At 36.1% G+C, this 14401-nt stretch overlaps 1 protein-coding gene across 5 annotated transcripts in view; it reads left to right on the top strand.

Annotated features, from left to right (window-relative positions):
* Positions 1–11722, top strand: part of PHKA1 (phosphorylase kinase regulatory subunit alpha 1) — a 125215-nt gene extending 113493 nt beyond the window's left edge. For all 5 annotated transcript variants that reach the window (XM_064368944.1, XM_064368946.1, XM_064368948.1 and 2 more), the window contains 4 exons: positions 5176–5346; positions 7640–7693; positions 9544–9744; positions 10977–11722. In XM_064368944.1, the coding sequence (XP_064225014.1) occupies positions 5176–5346; positions 7640–7693; positions 9544–9744; positions 10977–11150 (600 nt within the window). In that variant the 3' untranslated portion in view covers positions 11151–11722. The remainder of the gene's footprint in view (positions 1–5175; positions 5347–7639; positions 7694–9543; positions 9745–10976) is intronic.
* The last annotated feature ends 2679 nt before the right edge of the window (positions 11723–14401 follow it).

Raw genomic sequence — 14401 nt, forward strand, 5'->3', positions numbered from 1 at the left:
AGTGGAAGTGCTGGGTCATATGGTAACTATGTTTCTCATTCTGAAGAACTGCCAGACATTTCCAAAGGGGCTGCACCATTTTACATTTCCACCAGCAATGTATGAAGGTTCCAATTTCTTCACATCTTTGCCAACCCTTACAATTGTCTATCTTTTTTATTATAGCTATCCTAGTGGGTGTGAACTGGTATCTCATTGTGGTTTTGATTTGCATTTCCCTAGTAGATAATAATAATGAGTGTCTTTTCTTCTACCCGGTAGCCATTTGTTTATCTTCTCTAGAGAAATATCAATTAATATTGGTGCCTATTTCAATTTTTTTGTCTTTTTATTGTTGAGTTGCAAGGATTCTTTATATATTCTGGATACAAGTCCCTTTTAAGATATGTAATTTGCAAATATTTTCTCCCATCCTGTGGGTTATCTTTTCACTCTCTTAATGGTATTCTTTGAACAACAAAGTTTTAAATTTTCACAAGGTCCAGTTTTTCTATTTTTTCTTTTGTTACTCATGATGTTTTGGGTATCATATCTAAGAAGGCTTTGCCTAACCCAAGGTCACAAAGATTTATTCCTATTTTTTGTTCTAAGGGTTTTATATAGTTAGCTGTCATATTTAGGTCTATGATTATGTTTGGAGGGGTCCCCAAGATCACCCTCAAATTTAATGATTCACTAGAAGGACTCATAAGACTCAGCATATAGTCATACTCAACTGCTACAGTTTATAACAGCAAAAGGATACAAGATGCATTGGGCACAGTGTAACTAGAGTCAACAATAATTTATTGTACATTTAAAAATAACAGAAAGTATAATTGGGTTGTTTGTAACACAAAGAAATGATAAATGCTTGAGATAACGGATACCCCATTTATCCTGATGTGATTATTATGCATTCTATGCCTGTTTTAAAATGTCTCATATACCTCGTTAAAATTTTTTTTTAAGATGCATTGGTCAAAGTCTAGGGGAAACAGATGCAAGCTTCTAGAGTACTCTCTCAGTGGAGTCGCACTTCAATGAGTTGTAACAAGATGTTTGAAATATTGCCAACCAGGGAAGCTCATTAAAGACTCAGCACCCATTGTTCTTGTTGAGGGCTGGTCACATAAACAGCCTCTGTCTGACATGTACCAAAACTCTGGACTCCCAGAAAGAAAGCAGACGTTCAACATAAACCATAGTGTTTGTACAGTTTAGGCATGGTAAGCCACTGTTACTAATTCTGGGAATGGTGAGAACTCTCCCAAAATCCAAGTTTCTAAATGCCAGCAAAGGGCCAACCTTGTAAGCAAGCCTTCCAACAATAGCAGTTCTGGCCTACGATCTTAACTCTTTTCTGCATAATGGTGTTAATTTTTGTATGTGGTATAAGGTAGAGAGTTCAACTTCATTCTTTTGCATGTGAATGTCACTGTTCCAGCACCATTTGTTGAAAAGGTGATATTTTCCCCTCATTTAAGTCTCTTAGCATCCTTGTTGAAAATTAATTGACCAAAATATAACGGTTTATTTTTGAACTCCCAATTCTATTCCATTGATCTACATGTCTATCCTATACCAATATGACACAGTTTTGATAGTTTTGTACTTTTGATAGCATTAGAGTAAATTTTGAAATCAGAAAGTACAGGTTCTCCAACTTCAGTCTTCTTTTTATATGAATGTTAGGATCAGCTTGTCAATTTCTGCAAAAATCCCAGCTGGTATGTTGATAGAGATTGTGTTCAGTCTGTAGATCAGTTTTTGGAATATTGCCATCTTAACAATGTTAAGTCTTCTGATCCATGAACGTGGGAATATATTTCAATTTATTTAGGTCTTAATTTATTTCAACATGTTGCATAGTTTTCAGAGTATTTATTTTGGACTTCTTTTGTTAAATTTATTCCTACATATTTTATTCTTCCTGATGCTATTTTAAATGGAATTGTTTTCTTAATTTTAACATTGTTGATTGCTACTCTTCACAAATACAATTGATTTTTTGTTATAGTGAGACATTTAACATGGGACCAACCCTTTAAAAAATTTTTAAGTGTACAATACAGTATCATTAACTATAGGCTTGATGTTGTACAGTAGATCTCTAGACAGTATTCATCTTTTTTTTTTTTTTTTTGTGACGGAGTCTCACTCTGTTGCCAGGCTGGAGTGTAGTGGTGCAATCTCGGTTCACTGCAACCTCCGCCTCCTGGGTTCAAGCAATTCTCCTGCCTCAGCCTCTTGAGTGGCTGGGATTACAGGCACGCACCACCACGCCCAACTAATTTTTTTGTATTTTTAGTAGAAACGGGGTTTCACCATTTTGGCCAGGATGGTCTCGATCTCTTGACCTTGTGATCCACCCACCTCAGCCTCCCAAAGTGCTGGGATGACAGGCATCAGCCACTGCACCCGTCTTCATCTTACATAACTGCAACTTTATACCCATTGAATAGCAAGTTCCCATTTCCCCCTCTACCCAGCCCCTGACAACTACTGTTCTACTCTCTGCTTCTATGAGTTTGGCTGTTTCAGATACATTACATAACTGGAATCATACAGAGTTTGTTCTTCTGTGACTGGCTTATTTTACATAGTATAGTGTTCTCCAGGTTCACCCACATTGTCATATTTTGCAAAATTTCCTTTTTTAGAGGCCGAATAATAGTCCATTTTATGTATTATGCCACATTTTCTTTTGCCATTCAGTTGTTGATAGACATTTAGGTTTTTTTTTTTTCATATTTTGACTGTTTTGAAAAATGCTGCATTGAACATGGGCATGCAAACATCTCTTCAGGATCCTGATTTCAATTATTTTGGATAAATATCCAGAAGTAGGATTGCTAAATCATACAGTAGTTCTATTTTTAATTTTTGAGGAAACTTCATAATGTTTACTGTAGTGGCTGCACCATTTTACATTCCCAGCAACACTGTACAAGGGTCCTAATTTCTTTACATTCTCCCCAATACTTGTTATCTTTGTTTTGTTTTTTTTAACCATGGCCATCCTAACAGGTGTGAGGTGATAGCTCATTGTGGTTTGATTTGCATTTCCATGATGATTAGTGATGTTGAACATTTTTACATGTGCATGGTGGCTATTTGTATACCATCTTTGATGAAATGTCTACTCAATTAAAATATAATTGATTTTTGTTGTTGATCTTGTATCATGAAACTTTACTAAACTCACTTATTAGCTGTAGTTGCTTATAAGTGAATTCCTTAGAATTTTCTATATACAAAATCATGCCACCTGCAAATAGAGTTTTACCTCTTCCTTTCCAATCTGCATGCCCTTCATTTCTTTTCTTACTTAATCTCCCTGGCTCAAGCTTCCAGTAAAATGCTGACTAGAAGTGATGAGAGTGGCATTTTGTCTTATTTTGATCTTTGAGGGGAAGGCATCAGTCTTCAGCCACTCATTATGATGTTAGCTGTGGGTTTTTGTAGGAAAAAATGTAAACTTTTATTAGATTGAGGAGGTTCCCTTCTGTTCCTAGTTTGTTGAGTATTTTTATCATGAAGGTGTGTTGAATTTTGTTAAGTGTTTTTTTTTCTGCACCTGTTAAGATTATGTGCTTTTTATCTTTTATTCTATTGATGTAGTGTATTACATTAATAGATGTTCAGATATTAAAACAACCTTGAATTTCTGGAATAAGTCCCACTTCATCATGTTGTATAATCCTTTTAATATATCACTGAATTTGATTTTCTGATATTTTGTTGAGGATTTTTGCATCTATATTCATAAAGGACATTGAACTGTAGTTTTCTGGTGACATCTTTGTCTGATTTTGGTATCTGAGTAATATTAGCCTCATAGAATGAGTTGGGAAGTGTTCCCTTCTATTCTCTTTTTTGGAAGAGATTGTGAAGAGCTAGTATTAAATCCTCTTTAAATGTTTTGTACAATTAGCCAGTTAAGCCATTTGTGCCTGGGCTTTACTACTCTGTGAGAATGTTTGTTTATTTGTTTGTTTGAGACAGGGTCTAACTATATCACCCAAGCTAGTCTCAAACTCCTAGGCTCGTGCAATCCTTCCACCTCAGCCTCCCGAGTAGCTGGGAATACAGACACAAGCCATATGCCCATGCACCATGAGCCAAGTGCCCATACTTTGTAGGAAGTTTTGTACTTACTAATTTGATATATTTGTTTGTTATAGGTCTATTAAGATGTTCTGTTTCTTTTTGAGTTGGTTTGGGTAGTTTGTCTCTTTGTCAGCATATGGCTGTGGATGGTATGTCCTTATAATTCTTTTTCTTTCTGAATGTCAAAATTGATGTCTTTATTTCCTCTTTTTTTCTTGGTCCTTCTAGCTAACAATTTATCTACTTGATATTTTAATAGGAAAAAATTTGGGGTTCATAGATTTTCTTTATTGTGTTTCTAGACTCTATTTCATTTCTTTCCACTCTAATCCTTATGATTTCCTTCCTTCTGCTTGCTTTCAGTTTAGTTTGCTCTTCTTTCTTACTGTCTTAAAATGGAAAGTTTGGTTATTGATTTGAGATATTTATCTTTTCTTCAATACAGGCATTTATAACATAAATTGTTCATTAATCACTGTTTTAGCTGCATTCCATAAGTTTTGCTATGTTGTGCTTTCATTTTCATTCATTTCGTTATTTTCTAATTTTGTTTGTGATTTTTTTTCCTTAATGCATTTATTTATTATTTAAATAAATGCATTAAGGAAATGAAATGTGGTGTTTAATTTCCACACATTTGTAAATTTCCTTAATTTCCTTCTATTACTGATTTCTAATTACGTTGTGATTAGAGAACATACTTTGTATGATTTCAGTTTTAAATTTATTATGGTTTGTCTTATAGCCCATGAGAGCAACAAATTAAACCATAGACCAGCTAGAAGTTTAACAGAGATAATCAGGTAAAGAGACAGCTAAGAATGTCCCACATCATCAGTATTTTTATGGCTCTTCTCATGTTTCACTAGATTACTTTCAAAAAGGACTGTGTCATCATACGGCACTACTAGCTACATATGTCTACTAGCTTCACTATAACTTCTTTATCTTGGCTGCTCCACTTAATATTTATTTGGTTTATAATTCTGCAGAGTATGTTTATTGTTCACTATAAAGTTCAAAGACTTTATCATAGAAACAGAGATAACTTTTGATTTATGTTCTTTCCTCTCCTCTTTCAAGTCACCTGGAACCTCTATGACTCCAAGTACTGGGTCCTTTCTTAGTGCATATGATCAACAGTCATCTAAAGATAGTCGTCAAGGTCAATGGCAACGCCGAAGAAGGCTGGATGGGGCACTGAATAGAGTCCCAATTGGATTTTATCAAAAAGTATGGAAAGTTTTGCAGAAGGTGAGCATAATACATTGTTGATGTCTCATTTTTCCCCCTTGAAATTCTCAGTCTCCTTGGCTGAGATATGACATGACTGTAACATAATCACTCCAATTATGTAAAAGTCATAAAATTCAGACAAAACCAAAAAGAAAACATAAAAATGAAACAGTTGATTTGTTGTTGTGGCATTATTAATAATTTAGTATCTTTCTGTTATTGTTGCTGTAGTCTTGTTTCTAAATTGAACTTTTAAAATCATCACTTCTCTGCTTTTGGCCATAGTTGGATATTGTGGGATATTGTGATACATTTGCTGCTAATCAAATGAATTTGGTACTAAAGAGCTAACTTTCTTTGTAGCTGTTGAGGACTGTAAATGTTATTTGTAGCACTGTGCTATTCATAACCAGGTATCAGTAGAGTAAAACAAATGTAGCACTTGGGGAGTTTGTGCAAGGAGCTCTTACTTATATTTTTTCTTGAATAAAAACTACCAAATAAATGTAAAGTCATAAACATGGTAATAGTTCAGAGACTCTTTGATGTGAGCATTGTTTCTTTTCTTCTGAAGGCCTATTTGGCCAAAGACATTTAAGAGCATGTCACACTATTATGGTGGTGACAATTTCAGAGGGCCAAGAAGACTATTGTGCTCATGCATAGGTCTCATTCAGTCTCTTAGGTGTGGCTTTCTGCATCATTGGCTTTAATAAGGAACTGAAGATCACTTCATCAGGGACTTCAGACCCTTTAGTTATGTTTTTTTACCCTCTGGGCACTGATACTCTTTCAAGGACAGAATCAGTTGATCTCTTGGAAAGGTGAAAGTTGATTCCTCAGACTATGGGCTCTGGCAGTCTTCCTTTTGAAGAGTACCGAGAACTTGCTTTTTTTGCAGCTAACTTCTATAGCACAATGGTGACAATTATTATATTATCTCTTCAGTTATGCATGGATTATGGCAATGTTCTATGTGCTCATACAGCAAAGAACAACAGATAGTAATCTTCATCCTCCTGGAACTTATATTCTACTAGGGAGAAACAAATGATAAAAACAGTAAATAAGTGAAGTATCTAGAATGTTAAAAGATGATAAGTACTATGGAAAAAACAGAGCAGGATAAGAGTATTTATGGGGGGATGGGCATTTAACTAGAAAATGTAGTAATGGTACACACCTGATAAATGCATGTCTTGATTTCATTTCCAAATTAAGATTTCATGTTCAATGAAAAGCACTTAAAGTTTAAATGAAAATACATTATTTTGAATCATTCATAAGCCAATATCTCTGATATACAATGTGCAACATATAGTAATGAAAATTTCTGAAAGCATCATTATAAAGATATTTAGAGTTATAACCAGTAACAGATAGTTTTGTTGAATAATGTAATAAGGAACAATAGCCAGTTCTATAAATGACTTTAAAATTCTAAAAGCATTGCTGTGCTAGGAATGACAAATTTGATTTATTTGAATACTCTTTAAAGTCTGTAAAGTTTTTTTATATGCATCCTTTTTATTAATCAATTATAACATGGCAGAATACATAGTTGCCATCTCTTAAAAGTGATCCAAACTCTACATCCACAGATGAAAAATTCTTATAGAATTTTGTGGTAAGCATACATGTTAGGTTAAACAAATTTTATAGTTGTTGGAGTGCCATGAAATTAATACTTGCAATTCAGACTGCTGTAGTTTATACTTTTTATATGTTTCAAATCAGGTGTGTACCATTTGTACTAAGAATACAACAAAATGAATTATCTAAAATCCCTTGATTTTAATATGTATTTTGGTTAATTAAGAACTTATAGTAATTTCTTACACATTTTTGGAAATTAATTATATAAGAATGTATGTATCTGCTTATACATATAGTATGTAAATAAAAAATTTGCTCACTAAAAAATAAGTAAATAAATAAGTGCATGTCTTTTTTCCTGCAGCCTAAAAATTTTTTCAAAGGCCTGTTTGTAATGGCCCTGAGACCTAGTATGGTATCTTTCTAGATGGTCTCTGAATATTTGGGACTAGTCTATCCCAAAAGGTAGAGCTTCCCTACCCATTCCATTCCCCTAAGCAGAGGATGAACCTTAGGTCTCCTATAGTCCAATTTTGTATCTTGGCAGTTAGGAATCACAACCCCATGGCAAGGCCACTTGGACTGCAGAGCCCCTTGCTGGCCTATGATTACTCAGCATATACCACATGAAGCACACTTAGAAACACAGTGTCTCCTTATAACCTCCCTGATGTTAGTCTGTCCTAAGTGATACGGGTTTTGTTCTGTTTTGCAGTGTCATGGACTTTCTGTGGAAGGGTTTGTTCTTCCTTCTTCTACCACTAGAGAGGTAAGAGTCTCTGTCTTGTATATATTTGTGACTGATAACTTTTCTGGCTAAAGTATCCCAGTGATCACTTACTTTTCAAAGTGACAGACCTATGCTTTTATAAATCAACTAAACATGAAATGCATTTGAAGAAAAGAGAATTTTTTTAAAAAATTGAGAACATTATGGAATAATTATGGATTACTTTATATAAGGACAGCCTCTTTTAATGATTGATTAAGTTAGGCTGGTTTATGTGAGTATTGTGGGGGTTAGAGAAGGCAGAGGGATCGAAATCTAAGAATGCATGACTTCCCATATTCCCCATCCTTCTCATTTCTGCCTTTCTCTAGTAGGATGTTTGTAGACCATTAGAGCATAAACCAGTGGTTGTTGGCTACAACTATATGTTGCAGTAACCTGGGTTCCCACTTCCAATTTAGTAGATTAGAATCTCCAGGGATGGGACATGAACCTCAGACATAGATTATCAGATCCTTTTAAAGTTTCCTTTTTATCCAAATCACTCAGAGGTGATAAAAGCTAACTTTTATGCAAAGCCAACAAAGGAACTAGTGTTAGCATGCTTGAAGTAGTAAGATTCAATAGTAGAAAGTTCTCAAAAACACTGCAGTTGTTGCAGATAGCATCTTCGGGGACAGGTACAGAAAGCTAATGCTATGCTTCAGGGCTTCACTATTGCCTACAGGCCTTTTCTCTAATCAAGAGCACCATGTCTCCCATTTGTCTTTTCTCTACCTTTAATCAAGAGTGAAATGTTCAGCTGGGCGCGGTGGCTCATGCCTGTAATCCCAGCACTTTGGGAAGCCGAGGGGGGTGGATCACAAGGTCAGGAGTTTGAGACCAGCCTGGCCAAAATGTTGAAACCCCGTCTCTACTAAAAATACAAAAATTAGCTGGGCGCGGTGGCACGCACCTGTAATCCCATCTACTCAGGAGGCTGAGGCAGGAGAATCGCTTGAACCTGGGAGGCGGAGGTTGCAGTGAGCCGAGATCACGCCATTGCACTCCAGCCTGGGTGACAGAGTGAGACTCTGTCTCAAAAAAAAAAAAAAAGTGAAATGTTCATATAATTAATAACACATACCTGAATAGTACCTTTAAGAGTCTTCAAACATTATTTTCACATTTTAAAATTTGATCATAAACGCCACTATGTAGGTAAAGAAGGGATTATCACTATTAATTTATGGATAAGGAAACAAATTTAGAGATTGTCTAAGGTTGCATAACTAGTAACTAACAAAGATAAGACCTACATTGCTTCCCTAGAGTGTATACTCAATACAAGTTTACCAAAACTTACTTCTCAATCCCCTTCACCCTAAAATAACTTTACATTTCTTAATGCCCTTTTTAATCTAATAGTATATGGATGTTTTACATAATTCTAATTGTCATATATTATGCATACAATTTTAAGTTTAACCTCAGTTTTTCCTTTATTTACAGTCATCAGATTTTAATAAACAGTCATGTAAAAACTCATGAAGTTGCTATGCCATGATATGCCATTCCCATGTTTAGGTTACCTCTAGTTTTACACTTGTGACTAAGGCTACTGTAAGTATGCTTCTATATGGAGCTTTCTTCCTCTTTCGAATTACTCTCTTAGGATGAACTCTTAGAAACAGGATTATGGGTTAGAGGGCATGGACACTCTTATGGCTGTTGTTATGCATTGCCAGATTGCCTTTCAAAAAGATTGAAAAGTTTACTAACTCAATTATTTTGAAGGGGGCTGAATCAATGCTCATGGCTACAGTGTTTATACTGCCTTTCAGAGCAGGTGATTGATGTCTCCTTGATGATGGACTCTTAGGAAGTGCTTTTCTTTTTTTCCAACACAGATGACTCCAGGTGAGATTAAATTCTCTGTTCATGTGGAGTCTGTCCTGAATCGTGTACCTCAGCCAGAGTACCGCCAGCTGCTGGTTGAAGCGATCCTTGTCCTCACCATGCTGGCAGATATTGAAATTCATAGCATCGGAAGCATCATTGCTGTGGAAAAAATAGTGCATATTGCCAATGACTTGTTTCTTCAAGAACAGGTGGGCAAACTGGTTATTTTCTCAATAGAGAAATGTTTTTACTCTAACCTGATAACATTCAGAGGTCTTTGAGGAGCCATGGTCACTTTCTTGTGCCTTCTTCCTCATAGCTCTTTTCTGGGCCCCCTTTGTAGTGAGTGAGTCTGGGCTCTGTTTACAAAAGAAGTAGGCTGTAAAAAGACCTCTGTCTTTCACCATGTGGTTTGTGACAGAGGATGAAGTTGCCTGGAACTCAGGAGATTTTATGCTTTTCCCTGAAAGGCCCTGAATCATAACATTAGCATCATATTTCAAATTTCTGATCACAGTGCCTTTTGTAGCTTTAAGGACTTAATAAAAAAACTGTTGGATGGCATATCCTTTCTGAACTATTAAGGAAAAGAGATTTGGTTTTGGTTTTGCTTTGCTTTTGCTACTCACCTATAGGAAAATAAGAAAGTGAAACTTTTATTCCTACATTTAAAAAATTTTGTTAGTAAATCTTCTTCCAGGAAATTATCCACATTCAAAAATACAAACTGTTTGTTGAAAATATCCCAAATGTTTCCTATATTCACAGTAGGAGCACATAAGTGAAGGGCAGGCACTGATGGCAATAAGAAAATTTTCAGAACATGTAATAGGTGTTTTCATTCTATTAGCCACTGGGAGGAGATACCAAAGAAAAGTATCCAGGGTTTTCTAGGACAGTTCTAATTTTAAATATTCTGGATTGCTGTCAGTATCTAAATGTGTATCTAAAAATGTGATCCCTTTTAGGCATATACCTCTAGCCTCAGAAAACTTACAGTCTGTTTGAATTAAGTCGGCTTAGAAAGAAATTATGATCAAATGCAGGATAAAAGAATGCAAGCTGAAATTAGTAGTACTAGAAGGAGTCAAATTAAAGCTCTACTAGGGTACTTTGTATTAACATTTGTCTATTAACAGGTATGACTCAATTGATTAATGATTATATTTACCTTTTAGACATTGATTGTAATGGGGAAAATTCTAAACAATTATTAATTTTTAAATAATTTGCATGATTTGGGACCTAGTGAAAAATGCCTGTATACAAACTCATATTCACCCTTTTGTCCATAATCCTATTTCTTCCCAGATGAACAGCCTAGGGCCCAACTAATTGGTGCTGGGGAAGAGGTTCTGAATTAAACTAATCAGGAATTTACTTAGTAGGATTAGTAATTTTTCCTTTCCCCTGTGTTCTTCTACCCTTTAAAACCAAACAGAAAACCCTCGGCGCAGATGATATCATGTTGGCAAAGGATCCCGCATCTGGCATCTGTACTCTTCTGTATGACAGTGCACCCAGTGGCAGGTTTGGCACCATGACCTACCTTTCCAAGGCAGCCGCCACCTACGTGCAGGAGTTCCTGCCCCACAGCATCTGTGCCATGCAATGAGGGCTTTGATTCCTGGTTTCTGGGAGCCTTTTGACAGCTGGTCCCTGCCTCCATTGATTGTGCATGGAACTGAAATGTTATTGCCTGATCACTCCGACCCTGCCCCTTTCCGTCCCATCCTTCCCAAGAAGAGAGAACTTTTTTAATAAACTAACTGCTTTAGAAGAAGTAAACACTTACCTGGAGGCTCACCTCCAGGGCATATGCTCAACCAGGCCTGTCATGATTGGCTTTAGTTCTTTCATCGTTCATAAAAGTTTGCATGGGTTTTTATTCTCTAGATCTGTTACCAACATAGTTTTCTAACTTCTGTTTGGGGTGCAAGTGTTAATAATAACTTATTCCTAAAGTTTGGTTTTTCTTATTTGTGATTTTCTTGTGTATATGAGTGGTGGGTGCTTTTGGACATTATTTCAAATGAGTAAACTCTAAATTGTTAGATATTTATGCTGCTATAAATTGGAAATACCTATTCTAAGTGCCTTTTCTTAGGAAAAGAGAGTACTGGATCATGGTTTTCTTCCTTACTCACAGGTTGCCTCACACTGAGTGATAAAATTCTTTTTGTGTAGGAGCATTGTCTCTACTATTGCCCTCTCTGCGTCTGCACACATAATGCCTCTCTCACTTTGGTGAAATATCAAAAAATGCAAGTGCAGTGTGAATATTTAAGAATTTCTGAATTAACACTTGAAATCACATTTTATAAAGATTGTTGGTACTCAGAGATGTATTTGCAGCAGAAAATGAAGAATAACCCAGAGAAATGGAGCCCAGAGCCCAATTCCAGAGAGGAAGGGAAAGAAGAGAAGATGCCTGGACAATGTCTTATACATAGGAACAGAGAGGGAATCAGAGATGGCTTAGTTCCCTGAAGACAGCCTTATGCACCTAATCCCTGCCTTTGAAAAGTGGGTCAATACACAACACAGACAATAATTTGAAGCCTCTGTCTTCAGCAAAGAGAAATCCAGCAGTCCAGTCTATAGCTGCTCTACTGAGCATTCTTTTCATGTGCTCTTGGTCTCTGTCTCACTTACCTACTTTCTACCACATCCAACTCAACTTGCTGACACCTCCCCCATCCATTCTTAAACTCTTTCATATATATTTGAATTTCATAATTCTAGTGTACATATCCCTGTATATCATGGTATCTGTGGGTAAATGTTTCTTATAAAGACATGTATTTGTGTGTGCGTATGTGTGTGTAAGCATACATGGGGATTTTTCTGAATGTAAGCAGCTTTGATGTGTCTGTATATCTGTATCTATATTTGATGGACTGAGTAAGTATATAAATATGAAAGTTGTATGTGAGAGAGGGGGTGTGACTGGGGAATCAGATTGACACACACAGGTTGGTGGAAGAATAGCTTCAGTCCTCTTCCTTGGTCCCATGTGTGGGTAGCCTTGTTTGACAAATGTTTCTCCTAACTTTTCTTCTTCTAAATTGTGAACAGAGACTCTGCTAACTTCCCTGTTTGCACTCAGATAACTTCCTTTCAGCCCCCTCCTTTATCTTGGACTTCTAAGGTTTTTCCCCAATAATGGGAATGGTGAGGGTGGTGATGAGAGACTCTCTAAACAATTTTTGCAGAACCAGTGACAATCTTATGAGTACAATGAATAAGTAAGTATATAATAGGGTGATATAATAAGGATGGTAGAAACAAAAAGAGGACAGCCAACCTTTTCAGCCCTTCTCACAGAGCAAATGGAAACACACAGTAAGTAGTTTTCTGACTACTGGATTTTCTGGTCACTTTTAAAGAAAGTTCACAAACTGTTCTGAAACTATTTGTCTTTTCACTGGCTATGAGCATACCCCAATCTCAGGGAGTATATGTAGAGTGCCACAGGCAAAAGCCACCACTCTTTCCCGCACTCATTTGCTTGAACTGCCTCTAAGGGCTGCATTTCTCTGAGTTTATGAAATTGTGTCACTATGGTCCCCATACAGTGGTATTTAACTTTTAAAGCAACTTTTTTAGAAAACTCTACTTGTATTTTGTTCATTTTAAGTGTATGGTACTAAAAAGACATGTTAGACTTTTTTAAAAAGCACTTATGATTTGAAAATAGAATAAATAATAAGAATTTCCAATTAAATCATGTCTGGTGCCAATGTGTAAAACTTTATATGTGTTTTTGTGATTGGAGTTTATTTCATGGCTTTATTCTACATACTCTGCTTAATTATACAGTAAAGTCAGAGCTCATTCATTGAGCTGAAGTATAATAATATACATATATAGTATATTTATAATATGTTAGATAATATATGTAAATAAATGCAGTTTTATCATTCAAATACATACCCACTCAAACTAGGTTTACTAAATTCAAGCAGGCTTATTGATGTCTATAGAGAACATTTTCTTTTTTCTTTTTTTTTTTTTTTTTTTAGAGATGGAGTCTTGCTCTGTCACCCAGGCTGGAGTGCAGTGCTGTGATCTCAGCTCACTGCAACTTGCGCCTCCCGGGTTCAAGCAATTCTCCTGTCTCAGCCTCCCAAGTAGGTGGGATTACAGGCACAGCCACCACCCCTGGCTAATTTTTTTGTATTTTTAGTAGAGACGGGGTTTTGCCATGTTGGCCAGGCTGGTCTCAAACTACTGACCTCAGGTGATGCGCCTGCCTTAGCCTCCTAAAGTGCTGGGATTATAGGCATGAGCCACTACACCAGGCCTGTAGGGAACATTTTCTGATGAATGAATAAAACCGACTTTTACTCAGCATTTCAATTGTGTGCAAATGGCGCTTCTCCCTATTGAAGGAAATTTAAAAACAACTTCTTTTTCTAAATATTATAAATATTTGGCAGAATCTTGTTTATACTATTAATTTGCCTTTTCTATAACAGGATTTATCCAGCAAGGATGAACATTGTCTCTACAGTTCCATCCTGGTTAATGAAATTTTACTACATTCTGGGAATCTTACACAACTGGTGGGGCAAAAGTTGTTCTTCACCACAGCTGGCAAAACCTCTGCCATTCCTTTCTCTACATACCAAATACCTAGTATCTGCAGTAATGCAGTGGAGATTAAGTGTAGTATTTTCCACATTTACTCTTCATTTCCTATTTAACGAGTAACCTCAGGTGTTGGTTTGTCCAGGACAGCCCCCATTTATACGTGTTTTACTGGCATAATTATTAATAGTACTCTGTCACTCTGAAAAGTGTCTCACTTTGAAAGGTATGGTCACCCTATGTTTAGCAGATGTGTGATTTCTTTTACAGCTA

This window comes from Aotus nancymaae, unplaced genomic scaffold, assembly GCF_030222135.1.
Source record: "Aotus nancymaae isolate 86718 unplaced genomic scaffold, 86718_ANA_hifiasm-v0.15.2.pri h1tg000081l, whole genome shotgun sequence".
Taxonomy (NCBI): Eukaryota; Metazoa; Chordata; class Mammalia; order Primates; family Aotidae; genus Aotus; species Aotus nancymaae.